The 18,971-nt window shown below is 38.6% G+C and overlaps 1 protein-coding gene across 2 annotated transcripts in view; it reads left to right on the top strand.

Annotated features, from left to right (window-relative positions):
• Positions 1–11,332, top strand: part of LOC126284519 (protein GUCD1) — a 42,992-nt gene extending 31,660 nt beyond the window's left edge. For both annotated transcript variants that reach the window (XM_049983511.1, XM_049983510.1), the window contains one exon: positions 10,997–11,332. In XM_049983511.1, the coding sequence (XP_049839468.1) occupies positions 10,997–11,091 (95 nt within the window). In that variant the 3' untranslated portion in view covers positions 11,092–11,332. The remainder of the gene's footprint in view (positions 1–10,996) is intronic.
• The last annotated feature ends 7,639 nt before the right edge of the window (positions 11,333–18,971 follow it).

The raw sequence follows: 18,971 nt of genomic DNA, 5'->3' as shown, positions 1-18,971 counted from the left end.
TTTCGTTGCTTGTAAGTTTATATTTTCTGTCCCTCCCTTTTTAACTTTTGACATGATAGTGCAGTTAGAGACCCTGAATCAAAATTTAAGGAAAAAGATTCTGACTTGTCTCGAAAAATATTGGATCTTCAGACAACTGCTTAAATGGCAATCCTGTACACAGTATTCCAAATAAATTAAGCACAAATTCTGCAGAAAAAATTGAACATAGGAATCAAAGTAAACAGTTTAGTTTTTGTCTTCTCGTCAATAGTCAAGGCAAAAAAACTTGTGAAAAAACTGGATAATTTGGCTACAAAGTATCCGGCACAGTAAAACCTGGCACAAAATTGAGACATATTATGGAAAACTGTGGAAACCTCTTTGATGACCTGCAACAAAGTGTTGTTGTTGTTGTTGTGGTCTTCAGTCGTGAGACTGGTTTGATGCAGCTCTCCATGCTACTCTATCCTGTGCAAGCTTCTTCATCTCCCAGTACCTACTGCAGCCTGCATCCTTCTGAATCTGCTTAGTGTATTTATCTCTTGGTCTCCCTCTACGATTTTTACCCTCCATGCTGCCCTCCAGTACTAAATTGGTGTTACCTTGATGCCTCAAAACATGTCCTACCAACAAATCCCTTCTCCTAGTCAAGTTGTGCCACAAACTCCTCTTCTCCCCAATTCTATTCAATACCTCATCATTAGTTACGTGATCTACCCATCTAATCTTCAGCATTCTTCTGTAGCACCACATTTCCAAAGCTTCTATTCTCTTCTTGTCTAAACTATTTATCATCCATGTTTCAGTTCCATACATGGCTACACTCCATACAAATACTTTCAGAAGCAACTTCCTGACAATTAAATCTATACTCTATGTTAACAAATTTCTCTTCTTCAGAAATGCTTTCCTTGCCATAGCCAGTCTACATTTTATATCCTCGCTACTACGACCATCATCAGTTATTTTACTTCCTAAATAGCAAAACTCCTTTACTACTTTAAGTGTCTCATTTCCTAATCTAATTCCCTCAGCATCATCCGATTTAATTCAACTACATTCCATTATCCTCGTTTTGCTTTTGTTGATGTTCATCTTATATCCTCCTTTCAAGACACTGTTCATTCTGTTCAACTGCTCTTCCAAGTCCTTTGCAGTCCCTGACAGAATTACAATGTCATCGGCGAACCTCAATGCTTTTATTTCTTCTCTATGGATTTTAATACCTACTCCGAATTTTTCTTTTGTTTCCTTCACTGCTTGCTCAATATACAGATTGAATAACATCGGGGAGAGGCTACAACCCTGTCTCACTCCCTCATACAAGTGGTTCTCTTTTCTCCAAAGGTCTCTTTAATTTTCCTGTTGGCAGTATCTATCTTACCCCTAGTGAAATAAGCCTCTATATCCTTACATTTGTCCTCTATCCATCCCTGATTAGCCATTTTGCCCTTCCAGTCGATCTCATTTTTGAGACGTTTGTATTCCTTTTTTGCATTTTTATATTTTCTCCTTTCATCAATTAAATTCAATATTTCTTCTGTTACCCAAGGCTTTCTACTAGCCCTCGTCTTTTTACCTACTTGATCCTCTGCTGCCTTCACTACTTCATCCCTCGGAGCTACCCATTCATCTTCTACTGCACTTCTTTCCCCCATTCCTGTCAATTGTTCCCTTATGCTCTTCCTGAAACTCTCTACAACCTCTGGTTTAGTCAGTTTATCCAGGTCCCATCTCCTTAAATTCCCACCTTTTTGCAGTTTCTTCAGTTTTAATCTACAGTTCATAACCAATAGATTGTGGTCAGAGTCCACATCTACCCCTGGAAATGTCTTACAATTTAAAACCTAATTCCGAAATCTCTGTCTTACCATTATATAATCTATCTGATACCTTTTAGTATCTCCAGGCTTCTTCCATGTATACAATCTTCTTTTATGTTTCTTGAACCAAGTGTCAGCTATGATTAAGTTATGCTCTGTGCAAAATTCTACCAGGCGGCTTCCTCTTTCATTTCTTAGCCCCAATCCATATTCATCTACTATGTTTCCTTCTCTCCCTTTTCCTACTACCGAATTCCAGTCACCCATGACTATTAAATTATCGCCTCCCTTCACTATCTGAATAATTTCTTTTATTTCATCATACATTTCTTTAATTTCTTTGACATCTGCAGAGCTAGCTGGCATATAAACTTGTACTACTGTAGTAGGCGTGCACTTCGTATCTATCTTGGCCACAATAAGGCATTCACTATGCAGTTTGTAGTAGCTTACCCCCACTCCCATTTTTTATTCATTATTAAGCCGACTCCTGCATTACTCCTATTTAATTTTGTATTTAGAACCCTGTATTCGCCTGACCAAAAGTCTTGTTCCTCCTGCCACCGAACTTCACTAATCCCTACTATATCTAACTTTAACCTATCCATTTCCCTTTTTAAATTTTCTAACCTACCTGCCCGATTAAGGGATCTGACATTCCACACTCCGATCTGTAGAATGCCAGTTTTCTTTCTCCTGATAACGACGTCCTCCTGAGTAGTCCCTGCCCGGAGATCCGAATGGGGGATTATTTTACCTCCGGAATATTTTACCCCAGAGGATGCTATCATCCATTAACTATACAGTAAAGCTGCATGCCCTCGGGAATAAAAACAAAGTGATTGTTTACTAATTACAGGCCACAGAAATAATGTTTAGTCCAGCAAAGCAATGGAAGCGAGAAGAGTTTGAAGAGAGACACTCTACGAGCCAAAACACGTAGACATGACTGTATCTACTATTCCACGTAGATATGAGCTAATGAAAAAAATCTTGCATGGATGAAGAAATTGGGAAAGCAGAACAATTCATAAAATTACTAAATTGTATCCAAACATGTCACTCACTCAGTTAAATCTGTACTGAAAGACGAAATTTTACACAGAATGGACTTCCTCTTAATAATGCAGGAAAAGCTCCCTTTGGTGCCAGATTTATGCGTTCACATGAAGAATAAGCTATCCGGTATCCTGATCACATCTGAAGCTGAAAATACTGTACAGAAGCAGTAAATATAAAACTAATTGCTTACATTTTAAATGATACTGTATGCATTATGGAAAAATCTACACCAACATTATAAAATATGTTAAGAGAAACTGCTGTGGACTAGGTCATTATCAACTCAGGCAAGGGGAAAACAGTGTCGATTATTATGAATTCAGAAGTAGAACAGGCTAAATTTAAAAATAATAGCGTGAAAGACTGTAGCTAAAGCATTTAATGATTATTTATAAGTGCGCGCAAAATTCTAACGAAGGATATATTCCAACAATTGGTTTAAATATTTTCCTATCTAGTTTCAAAAAGTGGGGAAGAAGTAACAAGAATCCTGGATAGTCAATAGTCACCAAGGCCCAGGACTTGTATGGTATCTCAGATTGAATTATCAAACTATCATCTAAATTTATTATTGAAACCACTGACCAACATGATTAACCAGGCCGCACAGGAAGTCTGTATACCAAGCATTTAAAACTTTCTAGGGTGTCCCAAGCCACATGAAATGTGCCTCTACAGTACCTGAAAACTACAGATCAGTTAGTATTCTGCCAGTAATACAAAAAATCTTTGAACATATTTTGTGTAAACTTATTTACGTGACAGAATATCCTATTCAGAAGTCAATGTGGATTCTAAAAAATAAGTTCAATACTTCAGCCACAAAAGAACTTGTTACTTATGCACTAAATACACTTCACAGGCAAGAATCAGCAATTGATGTAATCTGTCACTTATCACACATTTTCAGTTTAATTAATCATAAGATTCTTCAGGAAAAGAAAAAAATTCTGTGGGACGAGAGACACTGCATGCAAATGATAAAATCATATGTAATGAACAGGTATAAAAAAATATAAATGTTGTATGAAAAGAGAAGTAAATACTAGTGAGACACGGGAAATGTTCTTGGGCCATATTTTTTAAAATTCTATATTAATAATCTTACTGATAATATCCAACACAAATCCATACTATTTGCACATAATACCAATATTTTAATTAAGAGGATTACTGTAGAAGCTGCAACACGTGGAGCTGAAAGAGTTTTATGTAAATTATTATTATTTTTTATTTATTTATTAATTTCATGTTCCGTAGATCCAGTTAGTGAGTCAATCACAAGGATATGGAACGTGTCAAATTCAATTTAAACTTACAATAAATACAAGGGCAATTCAATGGCAAATTGTACATAGTCTAAGTAAGACATACTATAAATACAGTAAAATAAAGATTCCAAGACTTACCAAGCGGGAAAGCGCCGGCAGACAGGCACATGAACAAAACACACAAACACACACACAACAAAATTACGAGCTTTCGCAACTGGCAGTTGCTTCGTCAGGAAAGAGGGAAGGAGAGGGAAAAATGAAAGGATGTGGGTTTTAAGGGAGAGGGTATGTGCGGATGGATATGTGTGTGTGTGTGTGTGTGTGTGTGTGTGTGCGAGTGTACACCTGTCCTTTTTTTCCCCTAAGGGAAGTCTTTCCGCTCCCGGGATTGGAATGACTCCTTACCCTCTCCCTTAAAACCCACATCCTTTCATTTTTCCCTCTCCTTCCCTCTTTCCTGACGAAGCAACTGCCAGTTGCGAAAGCTCGTAATTTTGTTGTGTGTGTGTTTGTGTGTTTTGTTCATGTGCCTGTCTGCCGGCGCTTTCCCGCTTGGTAAGTCTTGGAATCTTTATTTTTAATATATTTTTCCCATGTGGAAGTTTCTTTCTGTTTTATATAAATACAGTAATATATACAATGTCAGCTAAATAACATAACAACTATTTAACAGAAAAAAGTTTCAAATAAAGGTTACAAATAAGAGCACAAGGTTAAATCAGACATTAGGCCTACATGAGTAAATACAGGTACAGCCAATTTGTTGTTGCAAAAACTGTGATTATGCTTAAATGCTCAATAAAATCAACTGAACTAGTTCTAGACACATTAAGTTTAGTAATTATGTACACTTTCTTTCAAATATTCATCCACAGTATAAAAAGATCTCTCTGTCAGGCAATCTTTGAGAACTTGTTTAAATTTTGGCAGTTCTGTATGAACACATTTGATATGTAGTGGGAGAGCATTGAACAGCTTATGAGATCTGGCTTACAAGTAATAAAATGATACTGCATTACAGAAGAAACAAACATCATGAACTTTAAAAACAAACTACACAAACATAATAAGGAAGTGCTAAAAATCAATAAGAACAAATTTGAGCAAGTAGTTTCTATTCTATTCTGGGAGTAAAGTTTCTGTATCTCCACTTCAGTGATGAATTAAGATGGACTCAGCACATCAATAGCAGAAGTAAGTCTGCTACGCTTTATGGAAGTTGTTGGAATTGTTAGTACTGAAGTCCTTACTAACTTTCAATTCATTATGTCATGAGAAATAGAACTGTGGGGAAGCTCAAAAAATATGAAGAAGGTACGTATAATACAGACAGTGCTTTTCTCTCTCTCTCTCTCCCTCCCTCCCTCTCCCTGTCTCTCTCTCTCCCCCCCTCCCTCCCTCCCCCCTCTCTCCCTCCCTCCCTCTCTCCCCCCTCTCCCTCCCTCCTCCCCCCCCCCTCCCGTACACACTTAAATTTTTTTAAGAAAAATGGGGAGGTGTGTTGGTATGACACAAGAAATTTTTGGGAACTAACAATAATTCAGTTTGTTATGAGAAAAGTGTAACATACATGAGGATGTACATACACTATGTGATCAAAAGTATTCGGACACCTGGCTGAAAATTACTTACAAGTTCGTGGCGCCCTCCATCAGTAATGCTGGAATTCAACATGGTGTTGGGCCACCCTTAGGTTTGATTACAGCTTCTACTCTTGGAGGCAATGTTCAGTCAGGTGCAGGAAAGTTTCTTGGGGAATGGCAGCTCATTCTTCACGGAGTGCTGCAGTGAGGAGAGATATCTATCTATGTCAGTCAGTGAGGCCTGGCACAAAGTCAGCATTCCAAAACATTCCAAAGGTCTTCTATAGGATTCAGGTCAGAACTCTGTGTAGGCCAGTCCATTATTGTCGTGTAACCACTCTGCCGCAGTCCGTGCATTGTGAACAGGTGCTTGATCGTATTGTAAGATGCAGTTGCCATCTCCGAATTTCTCTTCAACCGTGGGAAGCAAGAAGGTGCTTAAAACATCAATGTAGGCCTGTGCTGTGTTAGTGCCACACAAAACAACAAGGGGTGCAAGCCTCCTCCATGAAACACACGACCACACCATAACACCACTGCCTCTGAATTTTACTGTTGGCACTGCACACGCTGGCAGATGACGTTCACCGGGCATTTATCATATCCATACTCCACCATCAGATCACCACATTATGTACCGTGATTCATCACTCCACACATTTTTCCACTGTTCAATTGTCCAATGTTTACGCTCCTTACACCAAGCGAGGCGTCGTTTGGCATTTACTGGCGTGATATGTTGCTTATGAGCAACTGCTGGACCATGAAGTCCAAGTCCAATGTTTACGCTCCTTACATCAAGCAAGGTGTCGTTTGGCATTTACCAGCGTGATGTGTGACTTAAGAGCAGCTGCTCGACCACAAAATACATGTTTTCTTATCTCCCGCCTAACAGTCATAATGCTTCCAGTGGATCCTGATGCAGTTTGGAATTCCTGTGTGATGGTGTGGACAGATGTCTGCCTATTACACATTATGATCCTCTTCGACTGTTGGCAGTCTCTGTCAGTCAACAGACGAGGTCGGTCTGTATGCTTTTGTGCTGTACATGTCCTTTCAGTTTTCCACTTCACTGTCACATTGGAAACAGCAGACCTAGCAGTGTTTAGGAGTGTGGAAATCTCTTGTCTATACGTATGACACAAGTGACATGCAATCACCTGACCACGTTTGTAGTCCGTGAGTTCCAAGGAGCGCCCCATTCTGCTCTCTCACGAGGTCTAATGATTACTGAGGTCGCTGATATGGAGTACCTAGCAGTAGGTGGCAGCAAAACGCACCTATATGAAAAGTGTATGTTTTTGGGGGTGTCCAGATACTTTTGATCACATAGTGTATGTAGATATATTGCCTCCCAAACAATATCGGCCAATTAAAGAATATTAATACCTTTAGGCTTACAGTGGGAGAAATATTGGAGAAAAGTCCATTTTATTCTATAAATGAATTGTCTGATTATGTAAGGTAGACCCAAAAGTGTGATGCACCCAAAAGCAACAAAATAGAAATATCTGTCATTCAGTTTTGATAAAAGAAATTAGTCATAAACTGTAAAGAATAACCTAAAACACTTGAAACATCATCTACATGTCATGCAGTAATCTGTTCTATATACCAAAATGACAAGGCGTATGTGTAATGATGCAGCAAATGCCAACTGCAATGTGTCAAATGGTTGAGTGAATGAATAAACAAGAAGGAAACTATTTGTGTGAGATCTTAAACTTTCCTGGCCCATTAACTTCTTGTATTTCTCTCGGATGTCCTGGCGGGTGTAGACGTTTATGGAAAACAATATTTTGTCAGTGTACCTTGCCATGGTCTTCAGGTGATACTTATAAAATAAGTTATATGCTACATTATGTCTCCTATTATACTTTTATTGCTCCCCACCTCTTCCTCCACTACCTGACTGTATGCCATGGTGAGGAGCGGTGAGTGGATGCAATCGCCGAACACAGGTGCACAGTCTGATGCCTCAGTGCTTCTGTCACACCCATTGGGCAAAGAAGTGATCCTCAGTTGATGATGTGACTTCAGCTGGCCGAGTGCTGGGTCCTGCAGTATGCTGAGAACGAAACAACTACCTCTGTTGACAAGGACATTGGCCACTCGTATTTTAACAGCCTCCTTTAGAAACCAGTCCCAAAACAATGAGGTACGTCATTGCACTTTCATATGTTTATGTTTATGTTTCATTGGGTTCCTGTAGCAGCTGCCATCTACATCCTCAGTGTGAGGGTGTGTAATGTCCGCTGGTACACAGGGTTCACATAGCATTGTTTGAAAGAAGACTGACATGGGAGCTCAGCCATCTCGAAGAGGTATTCAAGAAGAATGACTAGGGCTAGAGACAAACCTTACATACTTTCAGGTAGAAGGTTTAGGCCCAGCAAATAAAACATGTCAAGGAGGATATATACCAAAAAGTATTGAAAAGCATTGGCAATTGAAGTACTGGCAAATTATTGAACAAAATCAGCAAAATCTTAGCCTGACGTAACATTAAATGCGTTTTCTGCTTTCCTCCAAAAATGTGTGCACTATTGGGCACATGGAAACATAACTGTGAGCGCCATAAACTGGGATCAACCATATTCCGTGTAATTGTGGTAAGATGTATAGAGGACATACTGTGTGGACAGTTGAAGAACTGGAGCACAGGAGAGACAGTGAACTGAGCCAAACCATGAGATCTGCAGTAGCGTGATGCTGCATAGCTACACGGGACTCAGTGAAATGTGAACAAACAGAAATACTCAGATAGACCTCATCATTTTGGAACTGTGTCCTAAAGGAGGCTGTCGAAATATGAGTGGCTTACAGCCTGATCATTAGAGACAGTGGCTTCACTCTCAGTAAAGTGTGGGGGGCCAGCACCCAGCTAGCTCAAGACATCGCTCAAGGGCAATTTCCGTGCACAGTGGGGGTGACAGAAACTCTGAGGGACCAGAGTCCGTGTCCGGTATATGGCCACTGTGTTTACCCCTACCACTTTACCTTACCTGGTTTGTAGAAAGGTAGGGGGCAAGAGATGGGGGTCAGTAATAATACAAAAGGAGGTACAATGTACCAAAGATGACTATTTTATAGGTGTCATTTGAAATGAAGATGATGGCAATGCATGCTGTCAAAATCCTGTGTTTCTTAAATGACTGCACGTGGTGGCTTTACACTGGAGAGCAATAAAAACAAGTAAATTTCTATTTTTTGCATGTTATTTCATTGACCAATGACCTCTTTATATTCTTTTGTCATTTGGTGACCTTTTTACATTTTCAGTGATTTTTTTTTTCATGTGCATTTATATTTGTCTACACTGAGCAATCATTTTTTAACTGTTTAACCATCCCCTTTCTTTGTTTGCTGACCTTTTCGTCTGTTTGGTTAGCTGTTTTTCTTATTGAATGATACTTTTATGTCATTTGTGGACCACTTTACCTTCATTTGGCAAACTTTTGCTTTGTACTTTTTTTTATTTTTGATGTTGTTTAATTCAAGATTAAATCTAACTTTGGCACAGAAAGAGGTGAAATATACTGCCACTAAAGTCTTTGGTCACTTACCAAATAGTATCAAAAGTCTGACAGATAACCAACAAGTATTTAAGAAGAAATTAAAAGAATTTCTGAATGACAACTCCTTCTGCTCCATAGAGGAATTTTTAGATATAAATTAAAAAAGAAAAGGAAAAAAAAAACAAAAAAATTAATAAAAATTAAAGAAAACAAAAATACAAAAAGTTGTTATATTAACCTAATTATGTTGTTAAATTAACTTAATTATGTCATGTATTTGAAAATTTGACTCATTCCACATCATTATGAAATATCGTATTCATGATCCATGGAACTAGTATTAATCTAATCTCTAATCTAATATGTTATTCCACTGTTTAGCAGATTAAATCTTTGATCAATTATCTTCTCTCTACATTTGGTGCTCACTTTTTTACTCTTATTGACAACTTTTCTAACTTAAATATATCATCCTATTTCCTCGCAGTCTTGTCTGCTTTTTGGCACTCTTTACAGTATAGTTATTGGCTGTGTCTTTTCTGTTATTTTCTGAGCACTAGCATCCCATTTGTGCCTGTACAGCAGTCTCTCACTTTGTTCTAACCTTTTTCCTCATTCAGGTATGCTAGTCTGAATCATCACTCAGTTTTTGGTAATCCATGTTACCTTTTATTTTAATGTTGCTTGATCTATCTCTGTCTCCTCCCCAATGAAGGAACTGTTAGTTATGAAAGCTGTCATCCGGCTGCATGTCCAGACCACTTCCATTTCCTTTGTGTTACACCCATAATTAGATGTTCCACTCCAGCCCCTTCCCCAATCCATTTATTTGTTGTCCCGTCTGTGCCACTAATTCCCAACATGCATTTCTTCATTTCTCATTCAGAAACCTTCAGTTTTTGAACGGTCTTTACATTAAAAGAATCCTCTTACTGTTCTAAGTTGAAACTAGTACCACATAGTGATTGTAAATTTTCCATTTCAGACACATTAGAATCTTCGTTTGAAAACCCCGTGTGCCTTATTAAAAGCCCTTCAGACTGTGTTTATTCTTCTGCGTGAAGTCATTTTCAGTTGCCAAAAATACAAGATTCTTTAATTGGTTCTGTGAGTTATTGTTAATTCACAATAATTTTTTTCAGTGTGTATATTATAATTAATTTTACCCTTATTGTTGCTACTTTCCAAGGTGTTGAATTTATGTGTGTTCCTTAGTAATTCTTCCAGTCCAAGGATCTGAAACTTATTGTAGGACTGTTGCTCCACTTCATAACCCCCCACTATCCCTATGAAGTGTAACAGAAGCTGTAGCAGTGAGGCGCACATATGTTACAGTACACTAATATTGTCTTGTTTTCTGGTGACTGTTAGCTTAAACATGATCTGTACTGAATTGGCAAATTTTCTCAAAAATGTTCCATTCCACAACATTGTTCACAACTTGTAAATGGTCTGTTTTGCTATTTACTTGGTGACGTTCATAAAAAAAGGATCTTGTTTTACAGAGAGTAAAGTGCCAGGTCAAACTTTTTTTTTTGTGAAAAACAATAGTTTCCAGATTGGCTTAAGTTATTCCTTGTTGGGCATTCTGTAAAATATTTTGCTAGTTTATTTATATAACAGAATGTTCTTCTTTTTATCTTGTGGTCTACAGGCATAAGGTAGAGATATAATTGAAAACTTTCTTTCTATAACAATGAAAAACATATACTGTGTTAGCCATGTATAAACCACTATGAACTTGTGTGTTTCAGGTGTTTGTGCCATTCCTTTCACGACTCTCAACAATGCGAGGCTGAGTTATGGCACAGATGAAGATGCAATTCTTGTATATAGTAGTAATTTATGAACTCCTATATTTTTGAAAAGAAAACACTTTCCCTTGTAAATAATTTTCCCTCAGAGTGCCTTATGTCACCAGGAAACTAATGAGACTGATTTTATACTGAAAATTGCAGTTTATTGTTGTATATAAGATTGTATCATTTCTGCAATTGAGCTGAATGCATACATGCATAGTATAATTATTGAGTTCTGTGGCAAAACACAAGGATTTTAATAATTAAAAAATTGAGTGTGTGGAAGGAAAAGAGTGATTTTGATTAATGGGTACAATTTTTTAAATTTTATTTTTATTTTTGTATGTAGATACTCCTTTAGTCATAGAAGAGATATTTTAGTGACCAACTAGATTAAGAGAGAGATTCTTGTCACTTTATTCGTTCGTTTATACTGTGAGGTTGATAGAAAGATGTAAATTTAACGTGGATTTCCTACATCATGTGATTCAAATACTGGACAACTCCTTAAGCATTGAGCACTGTGATTTTCCTACGATTTTGCAGACGTGTGTAAGTGTGCTGGCATGACTTGTCCACATTGATGTAGATATGTGCTCCTCCATCCCTCCCACCACCCTCCTGTTGTTTGATCAATCCTGAAGTGCAGTGGACATGTTTAGAGGTATTGCAGTCAGGTACCTGCATGCTGTGAGTTTGTTAACGTGCACAGCTGGAATTCTGTTCAAATCCACCAGTTGCTTTTCAGAGTTTGTCTTTGCTTGTTTTGAGTGTTTATACCTAGATGTGCATCTGCATCCAGCATCTGCAAACCATTGTGAAGTGATTGGCAGAAGGTGCTTCACACGTACATATGTTAGGGTTTTGCCTGTTCCGTTAATATATGGAGTGTAAAATGAATGAGTGCTTAAATGTCTCTATGCCACTGTAATTAATGTAATGTTATCTTTGCAATACCCAAAGGGGTGCTACAAAGCGGGTATTAGTGTATTCCCCAATTTTTCAGTTCACAGTGGTTTTTAGCAGAAAAAGAATATATTTTTTGAAGGTGGGCACCCCACAGCTTGAAAAAATTGTAAAATGTCATAGTTCGCTCCTAGGAGCTCCATGTCACAACCTGTTGTAGGTCTCAGCCCATCATGAGATATCCTGTACACCAAAGGGGAGAACATTTGAAATGTATTTTATATTTAACTGTCAACATAACAATGTCACATGTTGTATTTTTATTTTCAGTGACTGATGTCGGAGTTTACGCTAATTGACACCATAGGTTCTATATTTCCATATAATCTTTTTAAATGTCATATGTGACTGTGTCACATCTTATTGTATGAATTTTTTGTGAGCATATGCAACAGATAGTGTTATATTGATAGTTAAAGATGACATGCATTTAATGTTTTCTCTCCTTTGGTGTACAGGATACAATATTTACTGTCAGCTCATGGCAGTGATGTATGGTAGTTCTTAAATTGTAAGAAGGCTTTTTCAAGAAAGCTGGCACCTGTATTCGAGAGGCTTCCAGCTCAGGTTTCCCAGCATTTGTGCCTGTACTACTCTCGTTTGGCTTCCACACACTCGAGTAATGTTCTGTGACGGGGCACGTGAGTGATTTATAAGCAGCCTCCTTTGTAGACTGTCTTCATTTTTTTCTCACTATACTATCAGCGAATCGAAGTCCGCCACCTGATTTCACTACAACTGAGCCCATGTCATCATTCCATTTCATATTCTCGCAAATAGTCAAACTCAAAGTATCCCTTACCTGCCTGTTGTCTGTGCTCACATGGTGTGGCATAGAGCCCCAGTTGCTGTCGTCACCATGATCTGCATGCACTCATCCTGAGTGGTACACAAGACGAATTACGTGTCACACTGCTGTGCAGATTTATTTGGAAACTTTTATTGGCGAACTCAGATTAATCCACTGCACAGTGTCCGTACTGCACCAGTTGGTAAGCGTCACCAGCCCTCCTTTGACCTTTGAGTCAGGATTAAATTTCTGACTACTGAAATGCTGTAGCTAACTACTCTCATGAATGTTCCAATATCCTGTAACTGGACTAGAACATGTACACCAATAACACTTTGTACACAACCTGTAACTGGACTTCAACAGCTTTTGCCAGTGATCTCCACAACACTAAAACAAGAAAGTATTTCACATGTGATAGGGAGATTGCCTCACAAAAACACCACACTAAAATTTTCACAGAAACAAGTACTATTTATTGACTACTAGTAAACCTGGCCAATTCTGTCCTCTGGCGAACTAGTGGTTTCACAGTCTGCTGTGAGGCCTTTCTATACCACACAAGTAGACAGTCACCGAACTGCAACACTCACTGAGAATAGCGGGAAAGTACCCGAGCAGAATTACACACTGCCTTATAGCAGTGCATGTTTCGATGCTTCGTGGGCTCTCCATACGGCAAACATAACCTCATCAACCAGGGTGGGGCACTTAACTCCCGATTTCCAAAATGATAACCACTTCAGTGCACGAGCTGCACCCAAAAGGGCCCACAACTCGTCACCACGTGGTATGCCGACTGACTCTCCAACTTCACTGTCTCCGACTGGTGTGCAGAATTATTTAACATTTAATCCTTTTGGCCAATCAAGATCAGAGTGTAGGCATCTTCATTGGCCATTTCTTGCTCCCACTCACATAGTTTCTGTAAAATGCTGTCTCCTGGTAGGACTTTTAGAAGTTTTGTCTCAATGGGTGTCAGAAAACACTAGCTGCCACAGGACAATTAGTCTTGCTCGAGATTGATCCCTTATGTCCAGACCACTACCCATTAGGAGATTCACAGAAGGCAACTTCAACATCACCAGGCTGAACAAAGCCCCACACCTTCCCTCAGTGACTGGTCATTGCCCATGGCATCCACAGTAGTGAATGGGAGAAGTGTACATGTGTGGCAAGCACATGCTGTGTTACACATGATTCATTGAATTTTGGTCACAAAAGATACTACTATTCTGCTTTCATAAAGTGACCAATCAAACAATTTTCAATGTTTGAAGTAAACTGCCAATCTTTCCACCACTGTGAAATGTCATCAACATTTGAGTAAATATTTCTGCAACTTTATTCATCATACATGATGACATCATCTGCAAAAGGTGTGGGGATGTAACTCTGCCTTTGGGATCTACTACTCAGATACTGTTTGTAAATAGGATTAATGACCGTGAACGTATCAGACTCCTGAAACCAGTATTACGATGAACATTTTGTAAGCATACATAGTGGGAGTACTTTACTTTGGTGTACACAGCTTTGAAATTGAAACTGGAGGGGAAAAAACTGGAAGGTTGACATAGGTATGGTCGGTGATTGAACATCCTCAGGATTGTATTTACGTAATAACCATTTCACATATCAGTAGAAAAGTTTTTATAGTGAAGCAAGTTTATATATTCATTTCAATGCAATAACTATTGTTGTTTCATTATGACTGGTTAAAATAATGATTTAAGAAAAGCTAATTTCAATGAAATCACTTTAATTGATGAAACCCAAAAAAGTTAAAAAAAATCATTTAGAACTATGCTTTAGAAAGTTTTGGAGGTATACGATTAAAAATCTGTGCTGATAAACATCTTCGTTCATCATCTTGATACATCACATATGTTGGGCTGCATGTTTTCTTCTGAACACAACAACTACATGCAATTATATTCAAAGCACACTGACACATTCATTGCTAACAATAGACTGTGATTGCTTGACTCTGCCAACAACAAAGAAGTCGTTAGCATACCCAGGACATTTGTCTTTCAAACGTTAACAATAATGTTTGCATACGGATTGTTTTTTTACTATGTATTCTTCTGTGCGCATGTTATTTAGGCCTTTAAGGAAACATATCATAAAAACAATAAAAAATAAAATTACTACTTTGCAGCGACAAAATAAAAGCATTTATACGAGTTGTTCCCCTTACCACTAACAGATGGTACTAGCTGTTATGTTTACAGTAGAGTGGCATTTATATTGAGATACTTCAAAATGAATTATTTCAGAACTTCACAAACAAAACAAAGGAAATTGTATTGTTTATTAACATCTTGGACTTATGGGCATTTTCAATGTGTGTTAATATTTTTTATTATTACAGGGTCACCATGTCTGACAGGTCAAAAATATATAACATAAACAGCAACACTTCCTACACAATTTCCTGGGGAATGCCTGAATTTACTTTTATCTCTACCCGTGACACTCTTATAAGAGACGTGCTGCATCCTCTCTTCCAAGAAATAGTCAATCCGGCCACAAATTTGATTTGATTGCCCATAGGGTCATACTTTTGTTAATAACCATTGCCTCAGTACCGAGTCAAATGCTTTTCGGAAATTGAGAAATACTGTCTCTACCTGGTTACCTCAACCCACAACTTTTAGCATGTCGTCTGAGAAAAGTGTAAGTTGAACAATGGGAAGTCCAGCTCGGAATATCACTATTATGAAAAGGATGGATTGCTACTCACTGTAAAGGTGACACGTCGAGTTGCAGGCAGTAACACGTCGAGTTGCCGAAAAGACTGCTACGTACTGAGCTTTCGGTCAGAGCCTTCTTATGAAGGGAAATGCGCACACATTCATACAAACAAGCGTACCACACACACGCATGTGACCCCTACTTTCAGCTGCTCTGGCCAGAATCCAGCTGTGTTGTGAAGCAGCAGTCTGGAATGGGGTGGGGAAGGTAGAGGGATAGCAGGGTATGGTTGGCGGATGAGAAGTCAGCCCAGCCTGGCCGAGCATACGGGGACTAGATGATGGCAGGACGAGACTGCCAGGGGCACAGCATTGGGAGATTGTGGGATAGGGAGTGATTGAGGTATGGGGAGTGGAAAAGGAAAAGAGCAGGGAAGGGAAAAAGACTGGTGGGTGAGTTGACAGAGACTGTGGGTGAGGGGATATGAATTAGAAGGAGGTGGTGGGATGGAGGGGGTGGAAACTAATGGGCAGAGCGTGTAGGGACAGTAAGTTACCGTAGGTCGAGGCCGGGATGATTTCGGGAGCGGAGAATGCATTTTAAGCATAACTCGCAGCTGCACAGTTCAGAAGAGGGGAGACTCCAGATGGCCCATGTTGTGAAGCAGCCATTGAACTGGAGAATGTGATTTTCAGCTGCATGCTGTCCCATAGGGTGGTCCACTGTGCTCGTGGTGGCCATTCATCCTAGTGGACAGCTGGCTGGTGCTCATACCAATATGAAAAAAACTGTGCAATGATCAGAGCAGAGGCAGTGTATTACATAGCTGCAAATTGGGTTTTGCATGACCAGTGTCTTTGGAATACATGCTGGTTGACACTAAGGAGGTCATTCTGTTTGAGATGCCTAATTATATTTGAGCTCAGATTAGTAATCATTGTTTTTAATTTTCACCCGTGTTATACAACATTTTTAAATTCCTCATCTCACTGGAAATCAGTGATCATTTCAGCAATTGTTGTCTCTGTCTAGGTATGCACGAATTATCACTTCAAATAAAATAGTTCTTCCACATATAGTTAGCAAGAGCTGTTGTTCGCTTTCGTTATTGTGCGTGGGCAATTCATTTACCCATTATTCATATGTATGTTGATATTTGCCACTAACTACTACATTTGAAGTCCTGATATCTACAGGTAACAGTTTTCTGCAATATACGAGTTCTTAACAGTTGACAATACCACTTTGCAACTACAGTGAAATAGACAAGCAAAGCAAGAAAATGTGGAAGGGCTGATAATATTGTCCAAAGGGAAATGTAGCATTAGAGCATACTTAAGTAGATATGTGGTTGAGAATGAAATTGTTTTCATCTATTTACGTACACATGTGATAACACAACTACCGGGCTCCAGACATGTCTGACTAATAATTCAGTTATTGGTACATTTTTTTTTAATATTTTGAATAGGAATTTAATCACAGTAAATGAAATAGTTTGATTTTTCTCCAAATATGATCACAAGCTTGCTAGAATCAGTGCAGTCAGGATACTCTAAGAGGAAAGATGTAGGATTTGAGGAACTTCATTGCATTTTCTATTTCCTCTTATCTTTCCAAGGATGAAAGCTAGTTTTGAAAACTGGGATAGTGTCATGTACTTTTATAAATGTGTAGCAACAGTACTGAATATTTCACCTCCTGAAGGTAAGAATTAGCTATCAGTACTGTTTCATAATTTTATAGAATGGTCTTTATGCAGATAAACTTCTTTTGATAAATGAATCAGTTTTTGAACATTCCAAAACAAGAAGAAAATGCTTTTTTTGAGCTCGTATTAGGACATGAAGCACAGGCCCATATAAGGACAAGTGTCATGCAGGTAGTGATCTTGTGTAAAGGGTGACTGTTTAAGTAAAAAAAAAAATTACACTTTAAGTACTTGAAACACAGTTGTACTGGAGGCTCATTTAGCACAGCTCAGAGAGTGTTGGTGTAGGTTTCATTGTCACAGACACACTCTTATGCTCTTTATATTGGCACTGAACAAGTCTACTTAAACTTGAGCTGGGGCACACCAAAAAGAAAGAGATAAGTAACTTGTATATAGATGTATTAAGGCACGGGAACTTCTGTGACATGGCTTCCATTGGAGTTTGTGGTCAATGTGGAATCAAAGATATTTTACTACTGGCTTTAATGGTAATTTATGGCATGATTTTAATTGTAAGATTTATTTTTATTTTTTAAATGTTACAATAAAAGGAACATTTAAATGTGTAATTGCTCTGTGGTGTCTTTCCTTACAAGGGACAGCTTCCATGCCTGATGCAGATATATCAACACAGCAACATTTTTGTTGTGTTTCTCCTTCTTGCATACTAATATAAGTCAGATGCCAACATCATCTGTAGAATAGTTCTGTTTATATAACAGCCGAGCTCATTAAAATGTCTACTTCTGGGACAAGGGGCGGTGAGCATTGTGGACAGTGTGCTGGTCAGCCTGCGTGTTTTTTCTTGAAGCTGTTTCCCACATCCCACTAGATGTGTATCGGGCTGGTGCACAAATCCCGCCTCAGTTACATGATGCACAAACACTTGGACAAATGATGTCACATTTGACCAAGCAATTACACTAGATGGTAACAAAAGAGGTGTGTGTGTGTGTGTGTGTGTGTCGGGGGGGAAAGGGGGGGGGGGCGCTACAGTAGCATTAAAATGCATTTGGGATTGGTTACCCTACTGTAATAATAGCCGGTGTATTTGTACTGTTGGTTGTCTGCAAAATTGGAAAATGGCTGTACCAGTCTCAATCAGGCTCTGGCTGGATAGAAACTTATTAAAGTAGTTCAGTTCTGTGTGTTTCATTCAAGCAAATAAACTGAAATACCAAGCCATTAAAATATTTATGTTATGTACAACTAATCGACAATCAAAATTAATATAGATTTGCAGATATAGTTTCAGATATGGAATGACGAAATTCAAACACGGCTGTACTTCTCTTGAAAATAGTCCACACAAAGTATGTCCCTAAACAACAAATATGGATGAAAACAACAATGTGCTCAGTATGGTGTCAAATGGCTGATGATTAGAGGTATATGGAAAAGCTGACACTGTGAACATATTAGAAGCAAGGGCATACTCAATTTTACATGGATTACTAGTTATGAGCTGGCCACTGTGGCCGAGAGGTTCTAGGCGCTTCAGTCTGGAACCGCGTGACTCCTTCGGTCACAGGTTCGAATCCTGCCTTGGGCATGGATGTGTGTGATGTCCTTAGGTTAGTTAGGTTTAAGTAGTTCTAAGTTCTAGGGGACTGATGACTTCAGATGTTAAGTCCCATAGTGCTCAGAGCCATTTGAACTAATGACAGATTGATGAATGCTGATCATAAAAAGTTTGGAAATGCATCATTTGGACCACTCTGAAAAAAATGAAGCTGATTTTGTATGCAGACTTTTTACTG

This window comes from Schistocerca gregaria, chromosome 8 (assembly GCF_023897955.1).
Source record: "Schistocerca gregaria isolate iqSchGreg1 chromosome 8, iqSchGreg1.2, whole genome shotgun sequence".
NCBI classification, from domain to species: domain Eukaryota; kingdom Metazoa; phylum Arthropoda; class Insecta; order Orthoptera; family Acrididae; genus Schistocerca; species Schistocerca gregaria.
Note: the sequence above shows the minus strand (reverse complement) of the source record. Positions and strands in the feature narration are given on the sequence as shown.